The sequence below is a fragment of the Myotis lucifugus genome, unplaced genomic scaffold, assembly GCF_000147115.1.
Source record: "Myotis lucifugus unplaced genomic scaffold, Myoluc2.0 scaffold_1326, whole genome shotgun sequence".
NCBI lineage: Eukaryota > Metazoa > Chordata > Mammalia > Chiroptera > Vespertilionidae > Myotis > Myotis lucifugus.
Genome location: NW_005872374.1, coordinates 32,062 through 48,694, shown reverse-complemented (window position 1 = coordinate 48,694; position 16,633 = coordinate 32,062). Strand labels below are relative to the sequence as shown.

Below are 16,633 nucleotides of genomic sequence, written 5' to 3'. Positions count from 1 at the left end.
AAAGAACAGACTTGGCATGTGCTGAACAAGCCTTGGAAGAAACTGTATCCTCTTAGAGGTGACTGCTAAAGAAGTGAACTTGGATGAGATTTCCAAAGTAGAGAAAAGAAAACTAAGAGGACCTAAATATAGGTATTATTGGTGGAACATCTTCATCTAAAGAGCAGTTCCCAGAAATGCTTCTCAACTTCTTTCAGCCCTAAATACCTCACCTGTAATATGGGGATCATTACTCCTACCTCACAGGTTGCTGGAACAATTAATAAGATCGTATACATAAAGTCCCTCACACACTGTCTGGCATTCAATTAATGTTCCCTTTTGTTCCCCAAACCCAATGTGAAATCATGTTAGTTTCTTTTTTTTTTTAATACATTTTATTGATTTTTTACAGAGAGGAAGGGAGAGGGATAGAGAGTTAGAAACATCAATGAGATGCCGAAACTGGTTTGGCTCAGTGGATAGAGCATCGGCCTGCGGACTGAAGGGTCCCAGGTTCGATTCCGGTCAAGGGCATGTACATTGGTTGCGGGCACATCCCCAGTAGGGAGATGTGCAGGAGGCAGCTGGTCGATGTTTCTCTCTCATCCATGTTTCTAACTCTCTATCCCTCTCCCTTCCTCTCTGTAAAAAATCAATAAAATATATTTAAAAAAAAAAAAGATGCTTTTAGGGGGCAACTGCGCTTTTAGTTAATTGAAACTTTGCATGTCTTTTACAGTCAGTCCTCTCCTAGGATTTTTTTTTTTTTTTTTTTTTTTTTGGTGCCGTGACTTGGATACGATCCTAGAATTAATTTTTATTTTTTTTCTGGAGGGAGCCTATGATTCTGTTTGGACTGGGACAGCATCTTGTTTGGAGTCAGTCTCATTCTAAACAAATCCCTTTTCCCCCTCTGGAGCTAGTAATGACTGTCCTGGGGGAGGGGGGGGTGGTGCCCCATTTCCCTGCAGGCTGTGCAAGGCTGAGTAACGAATACCAAGGTGCAGTGCTATTTGGGAATAAATAACAGCAATACTACATACTTACCTCCCGTGTTGATGTTGGCTGCAGCTTGCTTTTAGTAAGCAGTCTTCCCCTGAGCCCTGTCCGTTTGATTTCGCATAATGCCTCAAGTCCTGTTGATCATGTTAGAAAATACATATACGTAGTCTCAATATTTGTGTTTTTGGATTCCTCTACTTCCTTCATGTGCTTTATGGTTAATGAGTCAGTTGTGTTAGAGACACACAACAGGCCCAGAATAGAGCCGCTCCTGTGAAAGCCCCACACCAGCAAGCCAGGCCCTAATGCCTAACGTCCAACTTTCCCCAGGAATGTGACTTGGCCAGCCCGCCTGGAATTTCCTGGTTCCCACAGGAGGCAGTGCGCTGATGGGCCCTCCGTGTCCCACTGGGAGGAGGGGGTCCTTGTCTGAAACAACGTATTTCCGGCTGATAATTTTTTTTCTTGCCCCGCTTTCCGCCTCTGAAACAGCGATTCTCAACCTGTGGGTCGCGACCCCTTTCACAGGGGTCGCCTAAGACCGTCGGAAAACACATATATGATTACATATTGTTTTGTGATTAATCACTATGCTTTAATTATGTTCAATTTGTAACAATGAAAATACACCCTGCATATCAGATACTTACATGACGATTCATACAGTAGCAACATTACAGTTATGCAGTAGCAACGAAAATAATTTTATGGTTGGGGGTCACCACAACATGAAGAACTGTATTAAAGGGCCGCGGCATGAGGAAGGTTGAGAACCACTGCTCTAAAAGCTTTCTATCATCCAACTCTGTAGAGTTCCTCTCCACTTGCTAGATGGGAAGCTGCCTGATTTCTGAATTGTTCAGTAAAGCCAACAGATCTTTTTTTTTTTCCAAAATATATTTTATTGATTTTTCACAGAGAGGAAGGGAGAGGGATAGAGAGCTAGAAACATCGATGAGAGAGAAACATCGATCAGCTGCCTCCTGCACACTCCCCACTGGGGACGTGCCCGCAACCAAGATACATGCCCTTGACTGGAATCGAACCCGGGACCCTTGAGTCCGGAGGCTGACGCTCTGTCCACGGAGCCAAACCAGCTAGGGCTTTTTTTTTTTTTTTTTAATTAAATCTTTATTGTTCAGATTATTACATTTGTTCCTCTTTTTTCCCCCCATAACTCCCCTCCACCCAGTTCCCACCCCACCCTCCGCCCTCACTCCCCACCCACTGTCCTCATCCCATCCATAGGTGCACGATTATTGTCCAATCTCTTCCCGCACCCCCCACACCCCTTTCCCCCCCAAGAATAGTCAGTCCACTCCCTTTCTATGCCCCTGATTCTATTATAATCAGTTTATTCTGTTCATCAGATTATTTATTCACTTGATTTTTAGATTCACTTGTTGATAGATGTGTATTTGTTGTTCATAATTTGTTTCTTTACCTTTTTCTTCTTCTTCCTCTTCTTAAAGGATACCTTTCAGCATTTCATATAATACCGGTTTGGTGGTGATGAACTCCTTTAGCTTTTCCTTATCTGTGAAGCTCTTTATCTGACCTTCAATTCTGAATGATAGCTTTCCTGGATACAGTAATCTTGGTTGTAGGTTCTTGCTATTCATCACTTTGAATATTTCTTGCCACTCCCTTCTGGCCTGCAAAGTTTCTGTTGAGAAATCAGCAGACAGTCGTATGGGTACTCCCTTGTAGGTAACTGACTGTCTTTCTCTTGCTGCTAAAGCCAACAAATCTTTAATTTGTTTCGTTCATCCTCACCGGAGGCTATTTTTCCATTGACTTTTATTTTTTATTTTTTTGCAAAGAGTGGAAGAGAGGGAGGAAAGGAGAAGACACATTGAATGGTTGCCTCCCACACGTGGTTGCCTCTGAGGGGTGGGGATCAAGCCTGCAACCCAGATAGGTGCCCTTGACCAGGAATCGAACCCGCTACCCTTAGGTGTGGGGCCAACACTAACCCTGGAGCTACCCCGGCCGGGGCTAGATGTTTAGATTCTACTTGGTTGAATTTTCATTTAACAATGGAATTATTTTTCTTTCTGGTTTTAATATCAGACCTTGAAGAGTTTGTAAAAATACCAATGGCCGGGGGGTTGAGTTCGGGTAAGAGCTCACCCTGTGCTTCACATTTGCATGTGTGTCCATGGGTTTGAATCTTCTGATGCAGCATTTCTTGTTCATATATTGTTTCCTAACTCTTGGTCTTTCTTTTGCTTGTCCTATCTTCTCAGTTCCCTTGTTAGGGCACTTTTAACAGCAGCTTGGGCTTGGAGGTCTGTATGGGGCTGCAGCCGTGGGTGTGGCCGCGCTGTGGAGCCCTTAGCGCGGTGTTTTGTGAACTGTAACCAGCATTAAACAAAGCAAGGGAATAGGATATGAAAACGAACCTCAGGGTTTTGCATCTTGTTGGGTGGCTAAGCCCAGCCGTGCCCGTAATGCCGGCAATCTTTTGGAGGGACAGTAGCACTTGGTGAACAGTTTATAGGAAAATACCAGAGTAATTTACATTTTTATTGAGTGCTGACTGGATCAGACACGTTTGAAGAGATTTTTAAAATGTAGATTTTATTGAATGGGGTTAGTGTAGCAGAGTTCCTTAGTGACCTCCTTAGGGCTAACCAGTTCTCCAAATTTACTGTCAGGGAGCAGTCTTCCTTTCCAGGCCTGTGGGTGGCCGTGCACCCCACTGAGCTCCTTTGTATACTCAACAAGCATTTGTAGCCACTTCTCACCTTTGTTGGTTCTAATTGTGCTTGTATTCCTGCATTTCAAAGAAATACCAAACCAACAGCAGAAACCCATGAAAACAAAGTTGATTTGCTTTGGAAAGATTCCATAATAGCTGTCATTAAAGTGCCTACTATGCGAGAGCCTGGGACGTGAGTCCTTTATTTGTGCTCGTTAGAGGAATCCTCACAGGTCTGTGAGGTATGATTATCATTCTTACTTAGGTGAGAAAACCGAGGCACAGGGTAGAATAAATGGTAGAATCTGAGTCAAACAACAACTTATCAAAAGTTGCAGTCAAATGGAAGAGGGATTAGAGCAGCGACGGCGAACCTTTTGAGCTCGGCCTGTCAGCATTTTGAAAAACCCTAACTTAACTCTGGTGCCGGGTCACATATAGAAATTTTTTGATATTTGCAACCACAGTAAAACAAAGACTTATATTTTTGATATTTACTTTATATATTTAAATGCCATTTAACAAAGAAAAATCAACCAAAAAAATGAGTTCGAGTGTCAGAGGTGTCATAGGTTCACCATCACTGGCTTAGAGGAAAGTAAATAGGAGATTGGAACAGAGTAAAAATCAAGAATACTCAGAATTATCTTTTTTAAAAAAAAATATATTTTATTGATTTCTTACAGAGAGGAAGGGAGAGGGACAGAGAGTTAGAAACATCAATCAGCTGCCTCCTGCACATCTCCCACTGGGGATGTGTCCGCAACCCAGGTACATGCCCTTGACCGGAATCGAACCTGGGACCTTTCAGTCCGCAGGCTGACGCTCTATCCACTGAGCCAAACCGGTTTCGGCCAGAATTATCTTTTTTGTTTGTTGTTTTTTTTAATCCTCTCCCAAGGATATTTCCCCCCCCCAGCAACCCAGGTACCTGCCCTTGACCGGGAATCTAACCCGGAACTGTTTGGTGCGCGAGCAGACTCTGAGTCAGCCACTCCAGGCAGGGCTGTCCTCTGCTTATCTTAACCTTCATTTTCAAGAAACCAGAAACTCAAAATCACCTCCTTGTGAGTGTGATTGATGCCAGAACACAGGGCTGTTCAAAAGGCTGTGATTTGACCTCAGACGTGGTTCCCACGGGGCGGTTTGGGAGACCGCGTGGGGGTGGTTTGCGCAGAGGCGGGGCGGGCAGGAGAGGGTGTCCCAGCGACCTCAGAAGAACTCTGCCCTGGTGCCCTGTGACTCCCCTCGGCCAAGATCGGACTTTGCCTCCGATTTGTTTTGTTCGAAACTTAGTTTGCAAATAGGCGTGGCGTGACAATCACTTAAAAAAAAAACCCAAACCCACAAAACGAGCGCCTACCTGATTGGACTTTAGGGCTTCAGCAGTACGTGTGTCCCGGTGGGTCCTTCAGGGTAATGGCTCTTGAATGTGTGGTGTGTCTCTTGGGGGAAAGTTAGAATTAACCCTTTGAGTGCCAACCAATCTCCTAGGAACTAGGCTAAAATTCCAAGGCATTTTTGCTGATTTTTACAGCAGTTTAGGAAAAAAATTATGATAGCGCTTCCGGCACTTGTGGCGAAAGACGAGGAGCGTGATCGCGCTCCCTGGCACTCCAGGGGTTAAATAAAATAATACCTCTGAAGCAATGATTTTTCAACTAAGGACACCCCCTTCCCTCCTGCTCCCTCCCCCTCCCCCCATGACTTTTGGCTGGAGATCTTTTTGGTTGGGGCTGGGAAGCAACTGGCATCAAGTGGGTAGAGGCTAGGGATGCTGGGAGCACCCTACAATCCTGCAGCACACAGGACAACCCCCACAGCAAAGGATTGTCTAGCCCAGTGGTTCTCAACCTTCCTGATGCCGCGACCCTTTCATACAGTTCCTCATGTTGTGGTGACCCCCAATTTCATTGTTACAAATGGCACATAATTAAAGCATCGTGATGAATCACAAAAACAATATGTAATTCTATATGTGTTTTCCGATGGTCTTAGGCGACCCCTGTGAAAGGGTCGTTCGACCGCCAAAGGGGTCGCAACCCACAGGTCGAGAACCGCTGCCCTGAGACACTGGTCCAGAGCTTTCAGCCCCTCGCTTGCCACAGTGAGTGAGTGTTGGTTGTTACTGAGAAAGTTGTGAGCCCTCCTTGCCTTCTCCTTTTTCTTTTCTGCGGCGTGACCCCGGGACCCCACTTCCTCCTACGACACTGCAGGCGCAAGTGCTATTTACTGCTATTGAGGTTAGCGGCCTCGCCTTTTCAATCTCCTTTGACCTCTGAAGTTGCTGTGTTACAAAGTCTAAAGATGACAGCTTATTGGGCTGAAAGGAATTCTTGGTCCAACTGGTCCCATCTCTCCCCAGGGCTCCAAAGGGATGGGATTAAAGGGAGAGGGTTCCCTTCAGTGGGTTGCAACGTTTTTTACGTTCTTACCTGGTAGAAAGCTTGCCTTGTGTTCTCTATCATCCTTGGTCCATTGCCAGACCTGGATTGGGTAGGTGTTTGTGAAATGGTTGTCCAGTTGTTCCTTATCCGGGCTTCTTGCTAGAATTCATTTTTCCCTAATGACATCGACGCCTGGGTGCCATGTTTGATGCGCCCTAAGTAGCATGATAAAGATAAGATGACTGCTGTCTAGCACCGGTTGGGAATTTTACAAACGTACTTCGTTAAAGGTAGGTTTTTTCCCCACTGGTTTTTCCCCCACTGGATTTCTCAATCTGATGCAATTGGCCTTTATCCCCCGAAACTGTAAGCAGCATTTCATACATGTGCCTTTTTCTGGGAAGAGTGTTGGAATCACTTCCAGTTAACAGTGTCGGAATAACTTCGAGAAGAACTGTGGAATCCTAGGAAGGTCTGCTCCTGAATGCTGATCATTCTGTAATGTTAAAAACAGCTCTTTTCTGCCCGGCTGGCGTGACTCAGTGATTGAGCATCAACCTATGAACCAGGAGGGCACGGTTTGATTCCCAGTCAGGGCACATGTCCCGTTGTGGGCTCAGTCCCCAGTAGGGGGCGTGCAGGAGGCAGCTGCTCAATAATTCTCATCATTGATGTTTTATCCCTCTCTCTGAAAGTTAAAAAATATATACCCCCCAAAACATAATAGTTTTGAAATTGTCAGTTATAGATCTAATTCACTCCTAGTCTGTCATTGTTCATTGCATAGTATGAATATTTCACTTTTTTTTCCATTTTCACACATAAATGTTTAGAGTTGTGTGTTTTGTGTGTGTGTGTGTGTGTTTTTAATCTTAGGATTTCAGAACGCTGAACAATTTTATACAGCCTGCCCCTTGCACAAGTTTGGTAATTTATCTAGATTACATACCACAGTTTCTTTTCTTTAATCCTCGAGAGAGGGAAAGAGAGAGAAACATCGATGTGAGAGAAACATATTGATTGGTTGCCTCCTGCAGGAGCCCTGACCAGGGCTGGGCCAAGGAGGAGCCTGCAACCAAGGTACTTGCCCTTGACCAGAATTGAACCCGGGTCGCTTTGGTTCGCAGACCACTGCTCTATCCCCTGGGCTAGACCAGCTAGGGCTGTACCCACAGTTTTGATTGCATGATTCATAGGGATATTTTGAGATTTACTGGATTATGTCAAGGTGCTTTCCAAAGCTTCTAGTGATTTTTTTCAATAATGGTATATGAGTACCATTTTCCTTTCTTAACCATCATTTAATATTATCAGACCCTTAAAATTTCCGCAAAGCAAATGAGTGTCAAATATTGTTGTAAATGCAGATCCCAAATTACCTGGGAGGTTTAATTACCTTTTCATAAATTTATTGGCCATTTCATTTCTGTAGTTGCATGCCCATTTCCTTTGCCCAATTATCTATTGTTTTTTTTCTTTAATATGCAATTCTTCTTATGTTGTATGTATACATTTCTTGTGTGTACATTGAAATTTCTTTTCTCTGTCCTTGTCTTTTAACCTCATTTATATGGTTTAGTGTTCAGAATCATAGGCCTTGAGGCAGAGGTGGAGGAGATAAAGATCTTTGACACAGATGTGATTAGAAGGAATTGTTCTGCATCACCCTTGGGCGCCTCAATAATCTGTTGAACTGAAGAATGTGCAAATGACTCGGTGGGACAGCAGTACCACTTAGAGGTTGAGTAGTGTGGATTGATACTCCAGACTGGGGGTGGAGATGAGGACATCACACACACACACACACACACACACACACACACACACACACACACACGGGCTATGCCTCTGCTGTAAGATGAGGGTAATTATGTCATCTTTGTTGTAAGGATTAAAGGAGAGGTTTGCATGGATCTGATTCATAAGTGCTCCAAAAATACTAGCTGTTCTACCGCCGATAGAGCTTTAGTCTGGAAATAGGTTTTATGCAATCCCAGTGTAGATTGCTTTGTGTTTTGACCTGATGTTGCTTCCACCAGCAACAAAACCTTGCCCTGCCAAGCTCTGCAGCCATTTTGTTAAGTTTAGGGAAAAAAACACACACACCCTCCCAAGCGCTGAAATGGCAGCTCTTGGGTGGAGAACCCACAGGCCTGCTCCGTACGTGAAGTGTTGCCGTGCTGCCCTCTTGTGGCCATTCGGGAAATGGCGATTAAAATGTAACGGAACAATAGCTATGAACGAATGCTGGTCAAGTTCAAAGTCTGTTTGTAAGAAATACTTAATCACCCCATTTTGCCAGCTTCAAAAAGGATTTCGAAATGATACCAACTTATTTTTATTCACAAATGAACATAGTGCTCAACTTTTTCCATAAGCGTTCATTTTTCTGTCGGAATCTAAAATCCCAGTTTTGCCTTGAGTCCCTTTCATTTGTTTTTGCGTTATATTTCCCTTGTATTGATCGTTCAATAAAAAATTATGAAACTTGTTTTCAATTCAGATTTTAAGTAATTTTCAGATACTTATTTTCCTTTAAAAAATTTTTAGTTTTCAGTTACAGTTTACATTCAATATTATTTTGTGTTAGTTTCAGACACTTATTTTTCATGAGGATTCTGTATGTATGGTGGATAATCCCTGAAAATTCCAGTTTTTAAATTGCCTTAGGTTGCCTCCCTAAGCAGTGTTTATTTTGTTGTTGTCGTTGGTGGTGGTTAATCCTCACCCAAGGATATTTTCCCATTGATTTTTAGGGAGAGTAGAAGAGAGAGGGAAAGACAGAGAAACATCGAAGTGAGAGAAACACATCGATTGGTTGCCTCCTGCACGCACCCCAGTCAGGGCCAAGGCCGGGAGGTGCCCGAAACTAAGGTACGTGCCCTTGACCAGAATCGAACCTGGGACCCTTCGGTCCGCAGGCCAACGCTCTATCCACTGAGCCAAACTGGGTGGGGCCCTGAGGAGTGAGGAAGGGCAGGGATGCGGGTGGCCAGTAGCAGTCTGCATTGCATCAGGCCTTCCCCTTAGCATCAGTATGTTCTCTGTGTTCATTTTCTTCTGTGAGGTCTCCCAGGTCTGGGACTCCCTGCGGGAGGTTCCCAGGGCCTCTGGTGTGGGGTGAATGTGTATGTTTTTAGGGAGCTGCCATGCAGTCTGATTAGCACTGATCGTTAGGACATTGATCGGAAAATTACAGCCGCATTGCAATCTTACTTCTTGGGTAACCCTGCCTGGGTTTGGTTTTTTCTCTGTTGCATTTTGCTTTGTTTTTGTCTTGAGGGAGGGATGATACTAAATAAATAAAACTTACTGGATTCAGATAGATCGACCTGTTTCACCTGGGAGAGTTACTTAAGTACTTCTGAGTGTCAGATTTTTTTTTTTATCTGAATGAAGGAGAAAATAATATTCTGCATTTTTGTCAGAGAAACTAATTTATATAAAATAACTGGAATATGGCATCAGATAAGCACTCAGGAAATGGTAGCCAATAAGGATGTTGAGAATGATAGTAATGATATCATTTGCAATCTAAGAATATAGAAGTAAATTTGGAAATTTTGATTTTTTTTTATTACCAGAATTAGCCACTATCCAATCATTTTACTTTGAGGATTTTTTAAAAACAGATTTATGTGGAGGTTCTTAAATCTTTTTCAATTTATGTGTATTTTTTCCTTATTAAGTAATTCAGCATCTGAAGAAGCCTCAGGCTCCGACTCAGGCAGCCAGTCGGAGAGCGAGCAGGGCAGCGACCCAGGAAGTGGACATGGCAGTGAGTCCAACAGCAGCTCTGAGTCTTCGGAGAGTCAGTCGGAATCTGAGAGCGAATCGGCGGGGTCCAAATCCCAGCCAGTCCTTCCGGAAGCCAAAGAGAAGCCAGCCTCTAAGAAGGAACGGATAGCCGATGTGAAGAAGGTATCTTTTTTGCTGTACTGTACAAATTGCCTGTAGCTGGGACCAGCTAGCAGACCTTTCTTTCCCAAGGAAACCCATTGGGTATCTTGATAAGGAAACCACAGCCCCCTTTTCTATTAATACTAGAGGCCCGGTGAACGAAATTCGTGCACTTGGTGGGGGGGGAGGGGGGTCCTTCAGCCCGGCCTGTGCCCTCTCACAGTCCGGGAGCCCTCTGGATATCTGACTGGAGCAGGCCTAAGCCGGCAGTCGGACATCCATAATGCTGCTGTGGAGGCAGGAGAGGCTCCCACCACCGCCGCTGTACTCGCCAGTCGTGAGCCTGGCTCAGGGCTTCTGGCTGAGCAGCGCTCCCCCTGTGGGAACGCACTGACCACCAGGGGGCAGCTCCTGCGTTGAACCCCCTGGTGGTCAGTGTGCATCATAGCGCCATTCGGTCAATTTGCATATTAGCCTTTTATTATATAGGATAGTGCCCCTGGATATAAATGAGGACTGCTTTCTGCTCTAGTTGTTGATCAGAGGCTACAAAGAAAATAATTACATAAGCCATCAAATTATAGGGCAAAAGGACAAATTTCTATAATTTTGGTTTTTTAACATTTTAAAAATGTGGTTAAGCCCAGCCGGTGTGGCTCAAAGGTTGAGCGTCGACCTGTAAACCAGGAGGTCACGGTTCGATTCCCAGGGAGGGTGTTTAGGAGGCAGCCTATTAATGATTTTCTCTCATCATTGATGTTTCTTTCTCTCCCCCTCTCCCTTCTTCTGTGAAATCAATAAAAATATACTTTTTAAAAAAATTAAAAGGTGGTTAAATTTTTCTTTTTTTATGTACAATAATGCACAGTGGAGAGTTCTTTATTTGCGGAGATGAAAGGAAACCATAGCAACCGTGCATGGCTTGTGTAGTGTGTCTAAAACTTCGCTGAAATAGTGTTACTGTCTGGCGTTCACACCTGTTAACTTATAAGACTTCGTATATTTAAATTCATTTAAAAAGGCGAAGGGGGAACTCAGAAAGAAGGGGAGTCATTGCTAAGACGGACTGAATTTCAAGGCAGAAGTACTTCAGGCAGAGATACTAAAATATACTTGTAAAATTTCGGTGATCAGTTCTAAAACGTTCATCAAGTTAATGCGTGGACAGCACAGCCAGTTAGGAAGATTGCATTGTGACTGAAACGATGATGATTCTAAAAGGAGAGCTTTTAAAGAAGGTTCTTTGTTTTCTGTATACACATCCCTTTTACACGGTAGCTTTTCATTGATACCATTAGCCCTTAAAAGAACTGGGGTGATTTTAGGATATACGCATTCCAGTATATATATTGTAATAAAGTCCCAGTAGTTGAACCTGAATGCCTGTCTAATATTTTTAAATGATAAAACTGGTTGATATAGGGACACAAAATAGTTTAGCCTCTACCCTCGTTACTAAAAGCTTCGTAAATACCCGTGTTGAAGAATTTCACGGCTCTAGCAGAGGCTCCAAAGGGTGGGGGCGGGGTGGGCAGACGGGATGAGAGTAAGGCTCTCTGCCTCCTTCCTTTCTCGGCCAGACTTGCTCAGTGTCCGGCCTCTGCTGCCTCTTGGGCCCAGAGCTCCTGCCACCTGGTCGTCCTAATGCCGTGGTTCTCAACCTTCTGGGCCTTTAAATACAGTTCCTCATGTTGTGACCCAACCATAACATTATTTTCATGGCTACTTCCTAACTGTAATGTTGCTACTGTGATGAATCGTCATGTAAATATCTGATATGCAGGATGGTCTTAGGCGACCCCTGTGAAAGGGTCGTTCGACCGCCAAAGGGGTCGCGACCCACAGATTGAGAACCGCTGTCCTAACGCCTCTGGTTGGACCTTCTGTCTTCTGCCTCTCAGATCATTCCAAGGCCATTATGGGCTTTCCACCTTCGTAAGCGGAAGACACGGGGTCACAGGATTACATCGGAGTCTAGTTCTGCAGTGCCTGTTCCTCTTGTTTTCGGTAGCTGGCTCGGCGTTTTTAATATATTTTATTGATTTTTTACAGAGAGGAAGGGAGAGGGATAGATTAGAAACATCGATGAGAGAGAAACTTCGATCAGCCGCCTCCTCCACACTTCCCACTGGGGATGTGCCCGAAACCAAGGTACATTCCCTTGACCGGAATCAAACCTGGGACCCTTCAGTCCACAGGCCGACGCTCTATCCACTGAGCCAAACCGGCCAGGGCCATTGTTACACTTTAATGTGTTCTAGGATATTGTGCCTTATTCTTTTTAAAGATGGGAGTTTATTTGTCCCATAAACAAAACTAACCAAACAACCCTTTTGATATTTAGTTACTTGAGTGCTCTTAAATTAAAATACGTGTTGCAGTAGTAGTGAAAATAGAAAATGGGGGTGGGGATCAAGAGAAAAAAGATTCATGCATGGTCTGTTAATGTTACAGATGTGGGAAGAATATCCGGATGTTTATGGGGTTAGGCGGTCAAACCGAAGCAGACAAGAACCATCACGATTTAATATTAAGGAGGAGGTAAGACAAAGAAATGTTTTAAGGGGGTATATTGAAGCTCCTTACCTTACCTTATCCTTTCCGACTCCAGCATGTATTGCCATGAACAAAGATTCAACGTCAGGGTGGGAGTTAAATGACTAATGAGAACTTTCTCTACCTAGCACAGCAAGGAAAGCCACGTGGGGCTTTAGAAAAAGAAACTTTCCAGGAAGAGCATGTAATAGTGAATGTTGCAGTAGAGGGTTAAGATTACTATACAGAACTGGCCTTAAATTTTTAATTTTTTTTGGATGTTTCTCATAGTGAAATTGATTGTAGTAAGATATTTACTTTTTTTTAAGTATCTAGGTTGTAAATCTCCTACTTTTTTGTTCACTGAGTAACTTGCCTGGTAAACAAATACAAAACAATGGAACGAGTTTCAGGTGTATTTCTGAGAAAAGAGTTTACTTGACATAAATAATGTATTTTAACTCATTTCTTTACATTTGGTTTCCTAGCTCATGTTTAGTTTCACACAGATTTACTCTGTGGTCGAATTGTGAGAGATGGGTGGTTTCTAAAATTAGTACTGGGCTCCATGGTTTCTATAGAATCAGACTTTTCTCAGTTTGTGATAATTTTGTGGATTCTTACCTCTGTGTTAGGCTTATAGATTACATTCTGAAGAGATACTTTTTTTTGGTCTCAGGGAAGTGACCCCCTGCTTTTGCCATTCTTAACAATATATCATCCTTCTGCTAAAAGTTAAATATTGATAGCCAAAGGTTAGTGAGTTGGGGTGGATTTTAGTTAATCGGTTTTAAAAATCTAATTGGCCATAACATTGGCATTGCCTTTACGGTGTTTTATTTTGACCTCGGAGCTGGTTTGCCTTAGCTTTCTTTCCCCACAGCGTGTAGGACTGGGTCACTGAGCTGTCTTTGCCACAACCAATCACATAGATGTATGAACCTTTTGAATATAAGTTAACACATTCTCTGTAGGGCACCAGAGTAAGAGCAGTGGGGGAGGTTGGCCATTTTTGCTTAACTTTGGCGGGAAAGAGCTGTTGAAAGATGTCTCTGACGGTGAACTTCCCACATGCTGTTAGCAGAGCACTGTTGCTGATCATGCTCGTGAATGAGTCTCAAATGAAACCGATCAGTAACCACCACCGCTAATGACACATTCAATGTTGTGGCGTTTTCTTTCTTTTTTTAAAATATATTTTATTGATTTTTCACAGAGAAGAAGGGAAAGGGATAGAGAGTTAGAAACATCGATGAGAGAGAAACATCGATCAGCCGCCTCCTGCACACCCCCTACCGGGGATGTGCCCGCAACCAAGGCACATGCCCTTGACCGGAATCGAACCCGGGACCCTTCAGTCCGCAGGCCGACGCTCTATCCACTGAGCCAAACCGGTCAGGGCAGTGGCATTTTCATGTGACATTCTAGATCTGCACGATCGCCACTAGACATGGGACGTTTAAAATTTATACTCATTGAAGTGGAGTAAAATGAAAAATTCCATTCCTGAGTCCCTCTAGCCCCACTTCAGGGTCCCGGTGGCCACAGGAGCCTGCTGGCTGTGATATCTGACAGACTGTGCAGATGCAGAGCGATGCCATCATTCCAGAAACTCCTACCGTCCCGCACGCTTGTTGGAGTCAAGCTGAGAAATACCTCCTGGCGTTAGAGACAACTCAGAAATGACACACGAATTAATTTTCAAAGCAAAAGGAGAGAGGGCGCCACCACACAAATGCTGAGGTTTCTTTCTTTTCTTTTTTTTTAATATATTTTATTGATTTTTTACAGAGAGGAAGGGATAGGGATAGAGAGTTAGAAACATCGATGAGAGAGAAACATCGATCAGCTGCCTCCTGCACACCTCCTACTGGGGATGTGCCCGCAACCAAGGTACATGCCCTTGACCGGAATCAAACCTGGGACCCTTGAGTCTGCAGGTAGACGCTCTATCCACTGAGCCAAACCAGTCAGGGTTGCTGAGGTTTCTTTCTGCCGGGAAGCTCACGTCGAATGGTGTTATACTGAGTAGACTTGCTAATCGGGCTCGTGCGGACCCTGATGACTGTGAATTAAAGTCTGTGCTCATTTCTCCCCCTCACACACCGAAGGCCAGTAGCGGGTCTGAGAGTGGGAGCCCCAAACGAAGAGGCCAGAGGCAGCTGAAAAAACAGTAAGTCTCTCCCGGGGGCGATTCCTTCACGTGGTCGATGGTACCGTGTCAGCGTGTCAGCGTGTCTGGGACTGCCTTCGTTGTGTCTCCAGCCTCCCCCAGGTCCCAGAGCCCGCTTCTCTAGCTCAGTATCTTGGGTCCCTGTCCAGCCTGACCTGCTGCAGCAGCAGCATTCAGAGCCCAAGATTCTCAGTGTTCGACTCCGAAGTAAGTATTTCCCCCCAGCCTGCGCTCCTGGGGGGCGGACCCCACCTTATTCCGTCTGTGTCGCCCCGATAGTCCAATTACTATTATTTTTTTTAAATGTGCACAAATACCAAATATGTAGGCATTTGGTGTTCTGTTCTAGTCGAGCAAAGGGCAGGTTTAGATTTGTCTTCGTTTCCATTTGTTCTTTGTGTTGGCACGGCAATATTTTATTGTTTGGACACCCATTGTAATACGAAATGTCACATGGTCATGTCCGTAATTTTAGCATTACAGTTCATAAGCCAGAACACTTTAAATCTTGGCCTTAATGTGAAATTTCTTTATAACATGGATTATATGCTCATGCTTTTAACGTTGATTTTAATTATTCTACTTACGATGCAACTGTGTTTGCTTTTTTTTCTTTCTTTTTGAGAAATAATTTTAAAAATCTGTTTTTGGGGGCGTGTGGATCCCTTGGAAAGTATGGATTTTATAGCCCATCTTCTTAGAAAAATGTATAGCAGCATTGAAAAAAAAAAAGAATATGTAGATAGTCAAAACTTTGCACACAGACCCAGGAGTTTCTCATGGTACACAGTTGTCCATGGCCCTTATTAAGAGCCCCAGTTAGGTATTCTCTGTTCTAAAACATTAGTAGTCTTAAGTATTTGGCCTAAGGCACAGTGATTTGAGTTTTTAAAATCCATCTCCTCATTTCCAAAATAGAGGAATGCTCATTCTGCCGACCTAGCAGAAGTTATTAGAAAGTTTGCCAAGTCAGGAGTTCAATATGGGCCTTATCAGAGCACGTGCAATTTTCATCTGTGTTCTAGATTCCGAGTTAGATTGGAGAAGTGATAACTGTAGGCAAGCCCACACTTGGTGTCCTGGAAGGCTTTGGTCCTACCTCAGGCCCGTGGCCTGCTGGGGAGATTGTTCTCAGCGCCCCTTTTCGCCCCCCCGGTCTCAGGGGCCTTTTGGGGGCCTTGGAGAAGCCCCTGATTGATCTCGTCCCTCCACCACCCGCTACTCTGCTGGTCTCTCTTTTTTTTAAAAAATATATTTTATTGATTTTTTACAGAGAGGAAGGGAGAGAGATAGAGAGTTAGAAACATCGATGAGAGAGAAACATCAATCAGCTGCCTCCTGCACACCCCCTACTGGAGATGTGCCCGGAACCAAGGTACATGCCCTTGACCGGAATCGAACCCGGGACCTTTCAGTCCGCAGGCCGACGCTCTATCCACTGAGCCAAACCGGTTAGGGCTCTGCTGGTCTCTTGACTGGGATCGAGATGCTGCTGCTGTGCTTGAAGACCCCGACTGCCCATTTTAATGGCCTGGTCCCAGTGTGCAGAAGCCCGCATTTTTCAGCCATGGTGCAATTCATCAGTCTTCCCCTGTACTTACTCTCCCTCTCCTACCCTCAGAGCACTCAAGGTCGGCAACTTCCGGAAGCCTTTAAGGACCTTTCTTTCCCCAGAGTAGAAGCGCTTAGTTCTGCACCGGGGCGGGGGGTGGGGGGTGGGGGGTGTCTCTGTCATGCTGTCTCTCTGCCTAGGCTCTTCCCCAGGAACTTGTGTGGCTTCACTTCTCCTGAGTGAGTGTCATTAGAAAGGCACAGTGCTGGGGGCGCCCTCCGTGAGCTGAGCTAGTGGGCAAGCCCAGCTCGGGGGGTACAGGCTTCAGACTTGAGCGAGACTCAGGGGGAACTTGGAAAAATCAGCACAGGGAAATGCTATTCTGAAACGCTCAGATT

General features: G+C 44.4%; 1 protein-coding gene across 2 annotated transcripts in view; it reads left to right on the top strand.

Annotated features, from left to right (window-relative positions):
• Window positions 1–14,875, top strand: part of LOC102433347 (chromodomain-helicase-DNA-binding protein 2-like) — a 22,312-nt gene extending 7,437 nt beyond the window's left edge. The window contains exons 3-5 of one of the 2 annotated variants that reach the window (XM_023748369.1): window positions 9,765–9,996; window positions 12,430–12,516; window positions 14,622–14,875. In XM_023748369.1, coding sequence (XP_023604137.1) covers window positions 9,765–9,996; window positions 12,430–12,516; window positions 14,622–14,687 — 385 coding nt within the window. In that variant the 3' untranslated portion in view covers window positions 14,688–14,875. The remainder of the gene's footprint in view (window positions 1–9,764; window positions 9,997–12,429; window positions 12,517–14,621) is intronic. The other variant, XM_014449655.2, reaches the window with a different exon arrangement.
• The last annotated feature ends 1,758 nt before the right edge of the window (window positions 14,876–16,633 follow it).